This window comes from Hypanus sabinus, chromosome 1 (genome assembly GCF_030144855.1).
Source record: "Hypanus sabinus isolate sHypSab1 chromosome 1, sHypSab1.hap1, whole genome shotgun sequence".
Taxonomy (NCBI): domain Eukaryota; kingdom Metazoa; phylum Chordata; class Chondrichthyes; order Myliobatiformes; family Dasyatidae; genus Hypanus; species Hypanus sabinus.
In genome coordinates this window covers 44,301,426-44,318,676 of record NC_082706.1, presented here as the reverse complement: position 1 = coordinate 44,318,676, position 17,251 = coordinate 44,301,426, and the positions used below count along the sequence as shown (strand labels likewise).

Here is a 17,251-nt window from a genome sequence, read left to right as displayed (position 1 = left end):
AAGAGGAGGAGCTAAACCGAGTTCAGGAGGGCGTGAGAAATTCCTTTCAACCGGGTTGGTATCTGTGAAGGAGGGGTCACCCCCAGTGCCAGTACGAATCTGGAGAGACACTGGGGCTTTTCAGTCCTTAATCCTAAACAGCGTGTTGGAATTCAATAGTGAGACAGATACTGGTGACGTGAACGTGATAGAAGGGGTTGGAAAAGGGACCGAGACTGTACCATTGCATAAAGTATTTTTGACGTGTGATTTGGTATCTGGACCAGTCACGATAGGGGTACGGCCTGCACTCCCGATACCCGATGTAGATGTCTTGCTCGGGAACGACCTGGCAGGTGGAGATGTGTACCCAGCAGTGGAGCTCACTAGCAAGCCTGCCAGGACTGAGGACCCACCCATAGTTTCTGAAGTTAATCCCGCCGGCGCAGTAACTCGAAGTATGGCCAGAAAAACGGCAGAGACAGGCGCCAGTTTAAAGGAGTCCAGCGTTGTTTTAGCTGAGACGTTTTTACCAGCCCTGAACCAAGAGGGGTTAGAGGGTGGTAAAACGGAGAATAGTGGAGCTAAGGAAAGTAAGAGAGACGAGGCAAATTTAGGGTTGTCAAGGAATGAGATGAGTCTTGCCCATAAGCTATCCCTAGGTGGACATTTTGGAGTGAGGAAGGAATTTATGGAGGCACAGAGCCAAGATGAGAAACAGTTGTGGCAGCTAGAAGGTCCAGGGTTGGACATGGATGATCTATCCAGCTTGAAAGAGCTGTTTGCAGTTGAAGAATTTAAGCGTGTTCCCAATGATATGAGGACAGTCCTAGATGAAAAGGATGCCGCTACCTTGAGGGAGTCTGCTGGGTTAGCAGACAAGGTTGTCTTAACCCACAAGGTTGAGTTTACTCCGGAGAGGAGTTGCCCAGAGAGTACCTGGGAGGATCAGGGGAACTTGGAATTTGAAAGGGGGACTGGTATTGAAAACCTAGGAGAGGCAGATGTCCCATTGGCCAGGGTGCAGGTTGAGGAAGTACCTGTAGATGCACAGGGTACTGAACCTAGTGTTGAAGCTCAGGAAAAGTCTGAGGGGTCTGACTTAGTTGAAAAGAAATGCAGTCCTTTTGGGTCAGATGGACTTGGTTCAGTGAAGAAAGGGTTAACCTTGGCGCCAGTAGAAAGTGAGGATTCTCAGTCACTTGTGTTAAAAGTTAGTGATGAGATGAAAGCTGATGAGATGGATATTATTGAAGATATTGAGGGAAAAAGTGTTACTGGACTTTTGAATAAAGTAAATTTAAAGTCAGGTTTGGAACCAGGACTGTTGATCAAAGTGAAGGGACCGATAACTAAACAATGATTTGTTAACAAGATGCCTGCTAGTCAATTATAGTTTATTTTGAAAGATAAAGATAAATGACTTGCCAATGTTGTTCAAGTATGTGATTTGGAGAGGAAAAACTTGAAGTGTTGTTTTGACCCAGAAAGACCATCTACTAGTGTCATTAAGGAAAGTAATGAAATTAAAGATCCTGAAGATAAAATGAATGACTTGCTTGAAATTAATGAGTTGTTTAGAAGTTCAGCAAATGGGCTTAGTCTGGACAACATTGGTGATAAGCTAACACCTGTGAAGGGGATCTCTGAAAGCCGTATCCAAGCTGATAAGCCAGCTGACCAGGCGAAAGTTAAATGTTGTGTTTCAGAGTGGAAAAGAGGCCAAGGGTGAGCAAACACCATTTTTGAATAACAGGATCTGATGTTGCCGGAATTTGACTTTTTTTGTTTGTAACAAAGCATGTGAAAGATAAAAACATCATGGAAGATTGACTGTTTGAATTAGGTTTAAAAGTAAACTGGAGATTAGAGTTTGCATACACATCTGTAATGTACCACATTATAATCACACATGTATTGGTTCACACTTTGCAATATACACCTAAGCTAAGAATTAACTCCATTGTAGGAAAAGAATTACTGTCATTTATTCGGGTGTTACAACATTTTGAGGTTTATATTTGTCCAGAACGGAAGCCACTGATAGTTTACACTGATCACAATCCACTAGCGTCTTTGACCACCATGAAGGATAAAAACAAAAGCTTGTTAAGTTGGAGTCTGATATTACAGGAATTTACATGAAATAATACACGAAAAAAACATGTAAAAGGAACCGAAAGTGTGATTGCTGATTGTCTATCCAGGTGTTAAATTTAAAGTTCTCTGTATTAGCCAAATAGCTGATGACTACCTGTGTATTAGAGTGTATTTTGTAATATGTATTCATGTTCTTAATTTTACTCCTGGTAAAAATTCTTTTAAGGGTGGGGGTGTTATGTGTGAAGCCAAGTAGAGCTGCAGAACGGATGCTGCTAATAAAAGAGAGCCATTCAAAATGTTAATGAGAGAGAGATAAGGGAATGAGGGAGAGCCATTCAAAATGCTAGTAAGAGAGAGAGAGAGAGAGAGAATTCAGTATTTTGGCGTCTGCACTGATACTGCCACGGATATTTGCTTTGAACATGAACTTCTCATTAACAGACCAGAGACAACAGGAAGTGGTGAAGTTTGATGGACAGGTGATACCCCATCGGGGGGGAGGGGGATAAAATAGCGGGTTTGCTAAGACACAGGAGACACGCCACGGGACCCTGAAGAGAGCATTGTGCCCCCACAAGTTGGTGGGAGTTCGGAGGACCGATTCGCGGGAATCGGCCAGAGGCTCACAGGGTGTAAAGGCATGACCGGTGGGGACCTGTTGTGTGTCCACCCTCGGCTGGGTGACGGGTTCACCACGGAAGAACGGTCGCATCTGGAATGGACGGGTCACAGACGGTGACCACAATGGGACAAGAAGACAACGGAAGGTTTGCCTGAAATTTCAGCTGTATCTCTCACTATCTCTCTCTCCAATGTTACCACAACAACTACCTTGAACTACACTAAACTGAACTGAACTCTGCTTCACTTGAAAACTGATCATTTACCCCTAGGCGTCGATAGAGCTTGGCTGATTCCTATTCCCGTATTTCTGTGTATATGTGTATATTATCATTGCTAACCTGTTACATTTATATCCTTGCATTTAGTGTACTTTAATTAATTTACTAATAAACTTTATTAGTTTCTAGTAATTACAGACTCCAACGAGTGTTCCATTTCTGCTGGTTTGACAACCCAGTTACGGGGTATTTAACACAACACACACAAAATGCTGCTGGAACGCAACAGGCCAGGCAGCATCAATAGGAATAAGTACAGTCGAAGTTTTGGGCCGAGACCTTTCGTCAGGACTAACGGAAAAAAGAGATAGTAAGAGATTTGAAAGAGGGAGGGGGAGGGGGAGAGCAGAAATGATAGGAGAAGACAGGAGGGGGAGGGATGAAGCTAAAAGCTGGGAAGTTGATTGGCAAAAGGGATACAAGGCTGGAGAAGGGGGTATATTATAGGATGGAAGGTCTTGGAAGAAAGAAAGGGGGAGGGGAACACCAGAGAAAGATGGAGAATGATATTGACAAATCCATGGCCTCAACTGTCAAGATGAAGCCACACTCAGTTTGGAGGAACAACATCTTATATTCCATCTGGGTTGCCTCCAACATGATGGCATGAACATTGATTTATCTAACTTCTGTTAATGCCCCTCCTCCCCTTCTTAATACATCCCCATTTATTTATTATTTTTTAAATATATATTTTTTCTTTCTTTTTTCCTCTCTTTCCCTCTCACAATCACTTCCTGCCCGTTATCCACCTTCCTCTGGTGCTCCCCTCCCTCTTTCTTTCTTCCAAGGCCTCCTGTCCCATGATCCTTTCCCTTCTCCAGCCTTAAATCCCTTTTGTCAATCAACTTCCCAGCTCTTAGCTTCACCCCTCCCACTCCTGTCTTCTCTTATCATTTCGGGACTCCCCCTCCCACTTTCAAATCTCTATCCCTTTTTCCCTTAGTCCTGAGCTGTACTTTTTCTCATTCTACATACATTGGTATGCATTGCAAAGGTGGAATGGAGTTGATTGTAGAAATCATTCAGGTGATTGACACGTGGAATCTTGTTATACACCATGTGTTCTCATGCTTAACCCTTTATCTGTCTTTATTAGACACCCCACAGAATCTCTCAATCACTTCTACCAACAGCGTGAATGATTCCTGGGTGAATATAAAGGAAGGGATTCCTACATTGATCCTCTGCTCCGTCCAGAGTTTCCCAGTGTCTAATCTAACGTGGAGACATCTTGGTGTCACACTGAACACAAGAAGTTCCAGTAATGAACTGTGGCTGGAGTTTCCTCAGGTGACCCCCCAGCAGGCTGGAGTCTATCAGTGTGTGGCGAAGAATGAACACGGGACAGTGGAGAGGGCCGTCACCCTCAGTGTGGAGTGTAAGTGGATGCATTGTACAAATGCAAAGTCAGTGGACTATTTACCCTTCGATACACAATACACACTCAGTGGCCACTTTATTAAGCTCCTGTACACATGCTCGTTAATGCAAATATCTAATCAGTGAATCATGTGTTGGCAACTCAATGCATAAAAACATGCAGACATTGTTGTTCAGACTAATTATTGAAATGGGGAAGAAATATGATCAAAGTGCCTTTAACCATGGAATGATTGTTGGTGCCAGACAGGATGGTTTGAGGACAAAGTATAAAGTAAGATTAATTATCAGAGTACATACATGTCACTACATGCAACATTAGATTCTTTCTCTGCAGGCAGACTTAGGAAATCTATAGAGTTGTAACAGTAAACTGTAAACATCAGGAGCTGCTAAATGTGAACAAACTGGGCAAATGCAGATATAAATAACTCTTAGTAAATAAGAGAAAGAAATAACTACAGAGAGTCGTTAACTGAGTGTAAATATCCCCTTTTGTTCAAGAGTCTAATGATTTTAGAAATTGCTGATCTTGGAGTTTGCATGCACAATAATCTTTAGAGTTTACAGAGAATAGCAGGAAAAACAAACAGAAAAATCATTGAGCAGCGGTTCTGTTGGCAAACACATTTGGTTAATGAGAGAGATCAGTAGAGAATAGCCAGACTGGTTCAATCTGACAGGAAGGCGACAGTAAGTCAAACACGCGTGTGTTACAGCAGTGATATGCAGTAGAGCTTGGTCTGACCTTCTGGGCTCAGTTTAGATGTTCATAGAAAATCAAGTGCCACAAACACCAGACACGGGACCCTGGTGAGTTGCTCTGCCCTCTCCAGAGACCTTCAGCACCTCCCCATGTAACCCATCACTCCCCACTTTACCTAACACAGGGGTAAGCAAGGCTAACCAACAGGAAGAATGAAGTGACACTGATATCTCACAAAGCCAATCTCCCTCACCCCACCCACATCTACCACAAAACAGCTGAGCTTACGGTGAGTCGCTGTTTAGAAGCTTCCAACAGATTGGACAAGTTTTGAGGATGGGAAATGTTCCTTCTTGTTGTCCATGAGCCCAGCGTCCCAGCTCATGGCCCCATTTAGTTTGTCACTTCCTAAACTGGGGTTGTTGTAGATAATGAAACAGGTTTCCAAGAGATTAGGTGGGACTGTAGTCGTACGCTAAACGCTACGAAAGGAACGCACGGAGGCAGAGGGAGCTGAACTCGGAAAGACTTTACTGATTCAAACTCGCGCATTTAAATCTCCCATACCATGGGTCTCTGCGACCGGCGGGATGGACGTGACATCAGAACGTCCCCGGAAGGTCCGCCCCGAGCAGGCCGCACGTCTGCCTGTACCCCGTGTATGCGGATCGGTACACCCACCCCCCTCGAAACGTCCATCGGGGGAGTGAAGCCCCCAGTCTGGGTGGCTGGCCTCACCGGCGCGGTGCGGGTACCCTCACTGGTTGCTGAAAGTCAAAGTGTGCCGGTTTGAGGCAGTCCACTGTAAAAGTCTCTTCCTGGCCACCCACCTCCACCATGCACGTGAATCCGCTATGCTGGATCACCTTGAAGGTTCCATCGTAAGGCCGCTGTAGATGTGACCTGTGCATGCCCCTGAGAACAGAAACATTCTCACAACCTCGGAGGTCTTTAGGGGTGGAGGATGGCGTGGGATCATGCCTGGAGGTCCGGACTGGTGCTAGTCCCTACCTTGTCCCGCAACCTCATTTGCACCGCTGCTTGAGTTTCATCCGAACCTCAGGCCACTGGTACGAACTTGCCCGGGACCGTCAGGGGGTGCTGTAGACCAATTCCACTGAGGAGGTGCCCAGGTCCTCCCTGGGGGCTGTGCGGATGCCCAGTAGGATGCAGGGAAACTTGTCTGTCCAGTTCGGGCCCCTGAGGCGCACCGTCAGCGAGGACTTGAGATTCTGGTGGAATCGCTCTATCAAACTGTTGCACTGGGGATGGTACGCTGTGGTATGTTGCAGCTCGGTGCCCAGGAGCTGCGCCAGAGCTGTCCAAAAACCAGACATGATCTGCGCTCCTCTGTTGGAGGTGATGTCCGTTGGGAGGCCGAACCTGGCGATCCGGTTTGTAATGGGAGCCCTGGCGCAGGACTCAGTGGACGTGTCTGCGAGCGGTACGGTTTCCGGCCATCTGGTGAACCTGTCTACCATGGTAAAGATATACCTGGCGCACCGAGAGACTGGCAGGGGGCCGACGATGTCCACGTGGATGTGGGATACCGGGTATCTGTCGGCAGTTGTGGTGCCGTTGAGACTTTTGTAGTCTCCACAGGGCCCCCATCCTCCTGTGGACTTGGGCACCATGTGCAGCGGGGATGCCCACGGGCTGTCTGAGCGGCGTACGATTCCCATCTCTTCCATCTTATTGAAATCCTCCTTGGTGCGGTGGAGCTTGTCGGGTGGGAGCCTGCAAGCTCGGGCGTGCAGAGGCGGTCCTTGCATGGGGATGGTGCTGCATGCTGTGCTTGGGGTTGGCTGTGTGGAGTGACTATGGAGGGGAATTCTGCCAACACCCTGGCGAATTCGTTACCAGAGAGGGTCACAGAATCCAGGGGGAAGGCCGGTAGCTCGGCTTCTCCGAGCTGGTAAGTCTGGAACATCTCGACGTGGAATAAACGCCGGTTTTTTAGGTCGACCAGGAGGCAGTTGGCTCGTAGGAAGTCTGCCCCTAGTACTGGCGGTGATACCGCTACCAACGTGAAAGTCCAAGTGAAATGGCTGGACCTGAAATGCAGTTAGATAGTTCGCAGGCCGTATGTCTGAATAGTGCTGCCTTTTGTGGCGGTGAGTTCGGGGCCTGGGGCTGCATTATGAGTGTCCATGTTTGGGGGGTGGTGGGGAGTATGCTGACTTCGGCCCCGGTGTCTCCCAGGAAGCGGAGCCCAGAGTGTTGGTCCCAGAGGTACAGGAGGCTGTCTCGGTGGCTAGCCATTGTAGCTATTAGCGACGGCTGGAAATGCACATGGTGTATGGTATCAGTGCTCACCTGAGCCCCATACTTCGTGATAGAACCACCATTGTTCTATTGTTCTATTGTTTCATCGTTTCCCCATGTGGGTCTCAACAGCTTTGGTTGCAGGGCCAGTGCTTTAGGGCGCGCGATCGTGGCTAGGCCAATGGAGGCTGCTCCACGTTGCTTGCTCTGCAAAAGGGCGTCTGCTTCGGCCGCGACACTATGCGGGTCACTGAAATCCTCACTCGCGAGGAGGAGGCGGATATCCTCTGGAATTTGCTCAGGGAACAACTGTTCGAATAGAAGGCACGGCTTATGGCCGTCCATGAGCGCCGGCATATTATTCAGTAGCTCGGATGGCGTGCGGTCGCCCAGACCGTCCATGTGTAGGAGCCACGTGGCGGGAGAGTCTGAAATTACCGATCAGGAGCGCCTTAAGCTTAGTGTACCTGTCCTCCATTGGCGGCTAGCGTAGGCAGTCGATGGTCTGGCCTGCCGTCTCCTGGTCAAGCGCACTGACCACATAGTAATACCGCATGGCGTCGGCCGTAATGTTTCACTCTTTATGCTTAACCCTTTATCTGTCTTTATTAGATGCCCCACAGAATCTCTCAATCACTTCTCCCAACAACGTGAACAATTCCTGGGTGAATATGAAGGAAGGGACTCCTACATCAATCCTCTGCTCCGTCCAGAGTTTCCCAGCATCGAACTTGAGGTGGAGACATCTCGGTGTCACACTGAACACAACAAGTTCCAGCAATGAACTGTGGCTGGAGTTTCCTCAGGTGACCCCCCAGCAGGCTGGAGTCTATCAGTGTGTGGCGGGGAATGAACACGGGACAGCGGAGAGGGCCATCACCCTCAGTGTGGAGTGTAAGTGGATGCATTGCTACATCTCTAAGTACAAATGCAAAGTCAGTGGACTATTTATCCTTCGATACACAATACACACTCAGGCACCGTCCAGACTAGACCAGATAAATCTGTAACCGAAGCTTTTTCTCTTTGTTTTGTCCCTCCGCCCACACTGAAACGGTGTTTTCCTCCCCAGAAAATGGAGTTTTTCTACAACGCCCTCCAGAGTGTGTAAACTTGAAAATGTCGATTGGGCAGAGTAATGGTGATGGGGTACCCAGAGATTTTTTAAAACCCTGTCACGACATGCCCAAACAAATTGTGGCGGCAGCGCAGAATTTCATTGTTTTCTTGAATGCAACACCCCACACAACCTGACAATTTCAGAACAGATGGCAACAAGACTGAAGTTATAAGAGTAAGAAATGTACTCACCAAATACTTTGACCCATAACTTACTGAATAAGTATACTCACTTTGCCCTGTTTTCTGTCCTTTCTTCTATGAAGGTGGTTTACCTATTTATAGAAGTACTTCTCTGACAATAGATATGTAACAGCCTAATGTAACATTGTGTGGAAATACAAGAAAACACTGATGCAGACATGTTTTATACATTGAACAAGGTGCTTTATTAATGCAACAGAGTTAGTCAGTTTTTCAATGTTCGTCATCAGCCGGGTCATACTCTCCGTGAACTCCCGGTCGGTTGCCTCCATACGCTCCCGTATTTCTTTATTTAGTTTTATGTCCTCCGGCATGAGAACCAACAGCTGTCCATCATTTGGCAATTTCCTTTTAAGTTTTTCTGGTCAGTTGCTGTACAAACATGCACTTACACAGCGAGATTCGACACCAAACTTGTCGCTTGTTTTCTGTGGCTGTGTCCTGCGCATGCCCAGTAGGAGGAGATTCACCCAAATACCCATTTTAAAGTGGACGGGGGTATTTAAAAAAATGCCTGGTGTGGACGCCTATCATTTTTAAACAAAACCAGCGATTTCAAAATTACCTGGTCTAGTGTGGACATAGCCTCTGTGGCCATTTTATTAAGTATCTGTAAACTTGCTCATTAATGCAAATATCTGATCAGTGAATCATGTGGCACCAACTCAATGCATAAAAGCATGCAGACATAGTTAAGAGATTCCGTTGTGGTTCAGAGCATATATTGGAATTGGAAAGAAATATGATCAAAGTGCCTTCAACCATGGAATGATTGTAGGTGCCAGACAGGATGGTTTGAGTACAAAGTTCAAAGTAAGATTAATTATCAGAGTACATACATGTCACTGCATGCAACATTAGATTCTTTCTCTGCAGGCAGACTTGGGAAATCTATAGAGTTGTAACAGTAAACTGTAAACATCTGGAGCTGCTAACTGTGAACAAACTGGGCAAATGCAGATATAAATAACTCTTTGTAAATAAGAGAAAGAAATAACTACAGAGAGTCGTTAACTGAGTGTAAATATCCCCTTTTGTTCAAGAGTCTAATGATTTTAGAAATTGCTGATCTTGGAGTTTGCATGCACAATAATCTTTAGAATAGCAGGAAAAACAAACAGAAAAATCATTGAGCAGGGGTTCTGTTGGCAAACACATTTGGTTAATGAGAGAGGTCAGTGGAGAATAGCCAGACTGGTTCAATCTGATAGGAAGGCGACAGTAAGTCAAACACGCGAAAGTTACAGCAGTGATATGCAGTAGAGCTTGGTCTGACCTTCTGGGCTCAGTTTAGATGTTCATAGAAAATCAAGTGCCACAAACACCAGACACGGGACCCTGGTGAGTTGCTCTGCCCTCTCCAGAGACCTTCAGTACCTCCCCATGTAACCCATCACTCCCCACTTTACCTAACACGGGGGTGAGCAAGGCTGACCAACAGGAAGAATGAAGTGACACTGATATCTCACAAAGCCAATCTCCCTCACCCCACCCACATCTACCACAAAACAATTGAGCTTACGATGCATCGCTGTTTAGAAGCTTCCAACAGATTGGACAAGTTTTGAGGATGGGAAATGTTCCTTCTTGTTGTCCATGAGCCCAGCGTCACAGTCATGGGTCCTTTTAGTTTGTCACTTCCTAAACTGGGGTTGTTGTAGATAATGAAACAGGTTTCCAAGAGATTAGGTGGGACTGTAGTCGTACGCTAAACGCTATGAAAGGAACACATGGAGGCAGAGGGAGCTGAACTCGGAAAGACTTTACTGATTCAAACTCGCGCGTTTAAATCTCCCATACCATGGGTCTCTGCGACCGGCGAGATGGACGTGACGTCAGAACGTCCCCGGAAGGTCTGCCCCGAGCAGGCCGCACGTCTGCCTGTACCCCGTGTATGCGGATCGGTACACCCACCCCCCTCGAAACGTCCATCGGGGGAGTGAAGCCCCCAGTCTGGGTGGCTGGCCTCACCGGCGCGGTGCGGGTACCCTCACTGGTTGCTGAATGTCGAAGTGTGCCGGTTTGAGGCAGTCCACTGTAAAAGTCTCTTCCTGGCCACTCACCTCCACCACACATGTGAATGCGTTGTGCCAGATCACCTTGAAGGTTCCATCGTAAGGCCGCATGCCCCTGAGAACAGAAACATTCTCACAATCTCGGAGGTCTTTAGGGGTGAAGGATGGCGTGGGATCATGCCTGGAGGTCCGGACTGGCGCTAGTCCCTACCTTGTCCCGCAACCTCATTTGCACCGCTGCTTGAGTTTCGCCCGAACCTCAGGCCACTGGTACGAACTTGCCCGGGACCGTCAGGGGGTGCTGTAGACCAATTCCACTGAGGAGGTGCCCAGGTCCTCCCTGGGGGCTGTGCGGATGCCCAGTAGGATGCAGGGAAACTTGTCTGTCCAGTTCAGGCCCCTGAGGCGCACCGTCAGCGAGGACTTGAGATTCTGGTGGAATCGCTCTATCAAACTGTTGCACTGGGGATGGTACGCTGTGGTATGATGCAGCTCGGTGCCCAGGAGCTGCGCCAGAGCTGTCCAAAAACCAGACGTGATCTGCGCTCCTCTGTTGGAGGTGATGTCCGTTGGGAGGCCGAACCTGGCGATCCGGTTTGTAATGGGAGCCCTGGCGCAGGACTCAGTGGACGTGTCTGCGAGCGGTACGGTTTCCGGCCATCTGGTGAACCTGTCTACCATGGTAAAGACATACCTGGCGCACCGAGAGACTGGCAGGGGGCCGACAATGTCCACGTGGATGTGGGGTACCGGGTATCTGTCGGCAGTTGTGGTGTCATTGAGACTTTTGTAGTCTCCACAGGGCCCCCATCCTCCTGTGGACTTGGGCACCATGTGCAGAGGGGATGCCCACGGGCTGTCTGAGCGGCGTACGATTCCCATCTCTTCCATCTTATTGAACTCCTCCTTGGTGAGGTGGAGCTTGTCGGGTGGGAGCCTGCAAGCTCGGGCGTGCAGAGGCGGTCCTTGCATGGGGATGGTGCTGCATGCTGTGCTTGGGGTTGGCTGTGTGGAGTGACTATGGAGGGGAATTCTGCCAACACCCTGGCGAATTCGTTACCAGAGAGGGTCACAGAATCCAGGGGGAAGGCCGGTAGCTCGGCTTCTCCGAGCTGGTAAGTCTGGAACATCTCGACGTGGAATAAACGCCGGTTTTTTAGGTCGACCAGGAGGCAGTTGGCTCGTAGGAAGTCTGCCCCTAGTACTGGCGGTGATACCGCTACCAACGTGAAAGTCCAAGTGAAATGGCTGGACCTGAAATGCAGTTAGATAGTTCGCAGGCCGTATGTCTGAATAGTGCTGCTTTTTGTGGCGGTGAGTTCGGGGCCTGGGGCTGCATTATGAGTGTCCATGTTTGGGGGGGGGTGGGGAGTATGCTGACTTCGGCCCCGGTGTCTCCCAGGAAGCGGAGCCCAGAGTGTTGGTCCCAGAGGTACAGGAGGCTGTCTCGGTGGCTAGCCATTGTAGCTATTAGCGACGGCTGGAAATGCACATGGTGTATGGTATCAGTGCTCACCTGAGCCCCATACTTCGTGATAGAACCACCATTGTTCTATTGTTCTATTGTTTCATCGTTTCCCCATGTGGGTCTCAACAGCTTTGGTTGCAGGGCCAGTGCTTTAGGGCGCGCGATCGTGGCTAGGCCAATGGAGGCTGCTCCACGTTGCTTGCTCTGCAAAAGGGCGTCTGCTTCGGCCGCGACACTATGCGGGTCACTGAAATCCTCACTCGCGAGGAGGAGGCGGATATCCTCTGGAATTTGCTCAGGGAACAACTGTTCGAATAGAAGGCACGGCTTATGGCCGTCCATGAGCGCCGGCATATCATTCAGTAGCTCGGATGGCGTGCGGTCGCCCAGACCGTCCATGTGTAGGAGCCACGTGGCGGGAGAGTCTGAAATTACCGATCAGGAGCGCCTTAAGCTTAGTGTACCTGTCCTCCATTGGCGGCTAGCGTAGGCAGTCGATGGTCTGGCCTGCCGTCTCCTGGTCAAGCGCACTGACCACATAGTAATACCGCATGGCGTCGGCCGTAATGTTTCACTCTTTATGCTTAACCCTTTATCTGTCTTTATTAGATGCCCCACAGAATCTCTCAATCACTTCTCCCAACAACGTGAACAATTCCTGGGTGAATATGAAGGAAGGGACTCCTACATCAATCCTCTGCTCCGTCCAGAGTTTCCCAGCATCGAACTTGAGGTGGAGACATCTCGGTGTCACACTGAACACAACAAGTTCCAGCAATGAACTGTGGCTGGAGTTTCCTCAGGTGACCCCCCAGCAGGCTGGAGTCTATCAGTGTGTGGCGGGGAATGAACACGGGACAGCGGAGAGGGCCATCACCCTCAGTGTGGAGTGTAAGTGGATGCATTGCTACATCTCTAAGTACAAATGCAAAGTCAGTGGACTATTTATCCTTCGATACACAATACACACTCAGGCACCGTCCAGACTAGACCAGATAAATCTGTAACCGAAGCTTTTTCTCTTTGTTTTGTCCCTCCGCCCACACTGAAACGGTGTTTTCCTCCCCAGAAAATGGAGTTTTTCTACAACGCCCTCCAGAGTGTGTAAACTTGAAAATGTCGATTGGGCAGAGTAATGGTGATGGGGTACCCAGAGATTTTTTAAAACCCTGTCACGACATGCCCAAACAAATTGTGGCGGCAGCGCAGAATTTCATTGTTTTCTTGAATGCAACACCCCACACAACCTGACAATTTCAGAACAGATGGCAACAAGACTGAAGTTATAAGAGTAAGAAATGTACTCACCAAATACTTTGACCCATAACTTACTGAATAAGTATACTCACTTTGCCCTGTTTTCTGTCCTTTCTTCTATGAAGGTGGTTTACCTATTTATAGAAGTACTTCTCTGACAATAGATATGTAACAGCCTAATGTAACATTGTGTGGAAATACAAGAAAACACTGATGCAGACATGTTTTATACATTGAACAAGGTGCTTTATTAATGCAACAGAGTTAGTCAGTTTTTCAATGTTCGTCATCAGCCGGGTCATACTCTCCGTGAACTCCCGGTCGGTTGCCTCCATACGCTCCCGTATTTCTTTATTTAGTTTTATGTCCTCCGGCATGAGAACCAACAGCTGTCCATCATTTGGCAATTTCCTTTTAAGTTTTTCTGGTCAGTTGCTGCACAAACATGCACTTACACAGCGAGATTCGACACCAAACTTGTCGCTTGTTTTCTGTGGCTGTGTCCTGCGCATGCCCAGTAGGAGGAGATTCACCCAAATACCCATTTTAAAGTGGACGGGGGTATTTAAAAAAATGCCTGGTGTGGACGCCTATCATTTTTAAACAAAACCAGCGATTTCAAAATTACCTGGTCTAGTGTGGACATAGCCTCTGTGGCCATTTTATTAAGTATCTGTAAACTTGCTCATTAATGCAAATATCTGATCAGTGAATCATGTGGCACCAACTCAATGCATAAAAGCATGCAGACATAGTTAAGAGATTCCGTTGTGGTTCAGAGCATATATTGGAATTGGAAAGAAATATGATCAAAGTGCCTTCAACCATGGAATGATTGTAGGTGCCAGACAGGATGGTTTGAGTACAAAGTTCAAAGTAAGATTAATTATCAGAGTACATACATGTCACTGCATGCAACATTAGATTCTTTCTCTGCAGGCAGACTTGGGAAATCTATAGAGTTGTAACAGTAAACTGTAAACATCTGGAGCTGCTAACTGTGAACAAACTGGGCAAATGCAGATATAAATAACTCTTTGTAAATAAGAGAAAGAAATAACTACAGAGAGTCGTTAACTGAGTGTAAATATCCCCTTTTGTTCAAGAGTCTAATGATTTTAGAAATTGCTGATCTTGGAGTTTGCATGCACAATAATCTTTAGAATAGCAGGAAAAACAAACAGAAAAATCATTGAGCAGGGGTTCTGTTGGCAAACACATTTGGTTAATGAGAGAGGTCAGTGGAGAATAGCCAGACTGGTTCAATCTGATAGGAAGGCGACAGTAAGTCAAACACGCGAAAGTTACAGCAGTGATATGCAGTAGAGCTTGGTCTGACCTTCTGGGCTCAGTTTAGATGTTCATAGAAAATCAAGTGCCACAAACACCAGACACGGGACCCTGGTGAGTTGCTCTGCCCTCTCCAGAGACCTTCAGTACCTCCCCATGTAACCCATCACTCCCCACTTTACCTAACACGGGGGTGAGCAAGGCTGACCAACAGGAAGAATGAAGTGACACTGATATCTCACAAAGCCAATCTCCCTCACCCCACCCACATCTACCACAAAACAATTGAGCTTACGATGCATCGCTGTTTAGAAGCTTCCAACAGATTGGACAAGTTTTGAGGATGGGAAATGTTCCTTCTTGTTGTCCATGAGCCCAGCGTCACAGTCATGGGTCCTTTTAGTTTGTCACTTCCTAAACTGGGGTTGTTGTAGATAATGAAACAGGTTTCCAAGAGATTAGGTGGGACTGTAGTCGTACGCTAAACGCTATGAAAGGAACACATGGAGGCAGAGGGAGCTGAACTCGGAAAGACTTTACTGATTCAAACTCGCGCGTTTAAATCTCCCATACCATGGGTCTCTGCGACCGGCGAGATGGACGTGACGTCAGAACGTCCCCGGAAGGTCTGCCCCGAGCAGGCCGCACGTCTGCCTGTACCCCGTGTATGCGGATCGGTACACCCACCCCCCTCGAAACGTCCATCGGGGGAGTGAAGCCCCCAGTCTGGGTGGCTGGCCTCACCGGCGCGGTGCGGGTACCCTCACTGGTTGCTGAATGTCGAAGTGTGCCGGTTTGAGGCAGTCCACTGTAAAAGTCTCTTCCTGGCCACTCACCTCCACCACACATGTGAATGCGTTGTGCCAGATCACCTTGAAGGTTCCATCGTAAGGCCGCATGCCCCTGAGAACAGAAACATTCTCACAATCTCGGAGGTCTTTAGGGGTGAAGGATGGCGTGGGATCATGCCTGGAGGTCCGGACTGGCGCTAGTCCCTACCTTGTCCCGCAACCTCATTTGCACCGCTGCTTGAGTTTCGCCCGAACCTCAGGCCACTGGTACGAACTTGCCCGGGACCGTCAGGGGGTGCTGTAGACCAATTCCACTGAGGAGGTGCCCAGGTCCTCCCTGGGGGCTGTGCGGATGCCCAGTAGGATGCAGGGAAACTTGTCTGTCCAGTTCAGGCCCCTGAGGCGCACCGTCAGCGAGGACTTGAGATTCTGGTGGAATCGCTCTATCAAACTGTTGCACTGGGGATGGTACGCTGTGGTATGATGCAGCTCGGTGCCCAGGAGCTGCGCCAGAGCTGTCCAAAAACCAGACGTGATCTGCGCTCCTCTGTTGGAGGTGATGTCCGTTGGGAGGCCGAACCTGGCGATCCGGTTTGTAATGGGAGCCCTGGCGCAGGACTCAGTGGACGTGTCTGCGAGCGGTACGGTTTCCGGCCATCTGGTGAACCTGTCTACCATGGTAAAGACATACCTGGCGCACCGAGAGACTGGCAGGGGGCCGACAATGTCCACGTGGATGTGGGGTACCGGGTATCTGTCGGCAGTTGTGGTGTCATTGAGACTTTTGTAGTCTCCACAGGGCCCCCATCCTCCTGTGGACTTGGGCACCATGTGCAGAGGGGATGCCCACGGGCTGTCTGAGCGGCGTACGATTCCCATCTCTTCCATCTTATTGAACTCCTCCTTGGTGAGGTGGAGCTTGTCGGGTGGGAGCCTGCAAGCTCGGGCGTGCAGAGGCGGTCCTTGCATGGGGATGGTGCTGCATGCTGTGCTTGGGGTTGGCTGTGTGGAGTGACTATGGAGGGGAATTCTGCCAACACCCTGGCGAATTCGTTACCAGAGAGGGTCACAGAATCCAGGGGGAAGGCCGGTAGCTCGGCTTCTCCGAGCTGGTAAGTCTGGAACATCTCGACGTGGAATAAACGCCGGTTTTTTAGGTCGACCAGGAGGCAGTTGGCTCGTAGGAAGTCTGCCCCTAGTACTGGCGGTGATACCGCTACCAACGTGAAAGTCCAAGTGAAATGGCTGGACCTGAAATGCAGTTAGATAGTTCGCAGGCCGTATGTCTGAATAGTGCTGCTTTTTGTGGCGGTGAGTTCGGGGCCTGGGGCTGCATTATGAGTGTCCATGTTTGGGGGGGGGTGGGGAGTATGCTGACTTCGGCCCCGGTGTCTCCCAGGAAGCGGAGCCCAGAGTGTTGGTCCCAGAGGTACAGGAGGCTGTCTCGGTGGCTAGCCATTGTAGCTATTAGCGACGGCTGGAAATGCACATGGTGTATGGTATCAGTGCTCACCTGAGCCCCATACTTCGTGATAGAACCACCATTGTTCTATTGTTCTATTGTTTCATCGTTTCCCCATGTGGGTCTCAACAGCTTTGGTTGCAGGGCCAGTGCTTTAGGGCGCGCGATCGTGGCTAGGCCAACGTGCTCCACGTTGCTTGCTCTGCAAAAGGGCGTCTGCTTCGGCCGCGACACTATGCGGGTCACTGAAATCCTCACTCGCGAGGAGGAGGCGGATATCCTCTGGAATTTGCTCAGGGAACAACTG

General features: G+C 48.8%; 1 protein-coding gene and 1 pseudogene across 2 annotated transcripts in view; one reads left to right on the top strand and one right to left on the bottom strand.

Annotated features, from left to right (window-relative positions):
* Positions 1 to 17,251, bottom strand: part of LOC132399059 (sialic acid-binding Ig-like lectin 10) — a 247,307-nt pseudogene that overhangs the window by 151,923 nt on the left and 78,133 nt on the right.
* LOC132393397 (hemicentin-2-like) overlaps positions 1 to 17,251 on the top strand; it is a 101,904-nt gene that overhangs the window by 45,785 nt on the left and 38,868 nt on the right. The window contains exons 7-9 of one of the 2 annotated variants that reach the window (XM_059968555.1): positions 4,084 to 4,365; positions 7,951 to 8,232; positions 12,754 to 13,035. In XM_059968555.1, coding sequence (XP_059824538.1) covers positions 4,084 to 4,365; positions 7,951 to 8,232; positions 12,754 to 13,035 — 846 coding nt within the window. The remainder of the gene's footprint in view (positions 1 to 4,083; positions 4,366 to 7,950; positions 8,233 to 12,753; positions 13,036 to 17,251) is intronic. The other variant, XM_059968563.1, reaches the window with a different exon arrangement.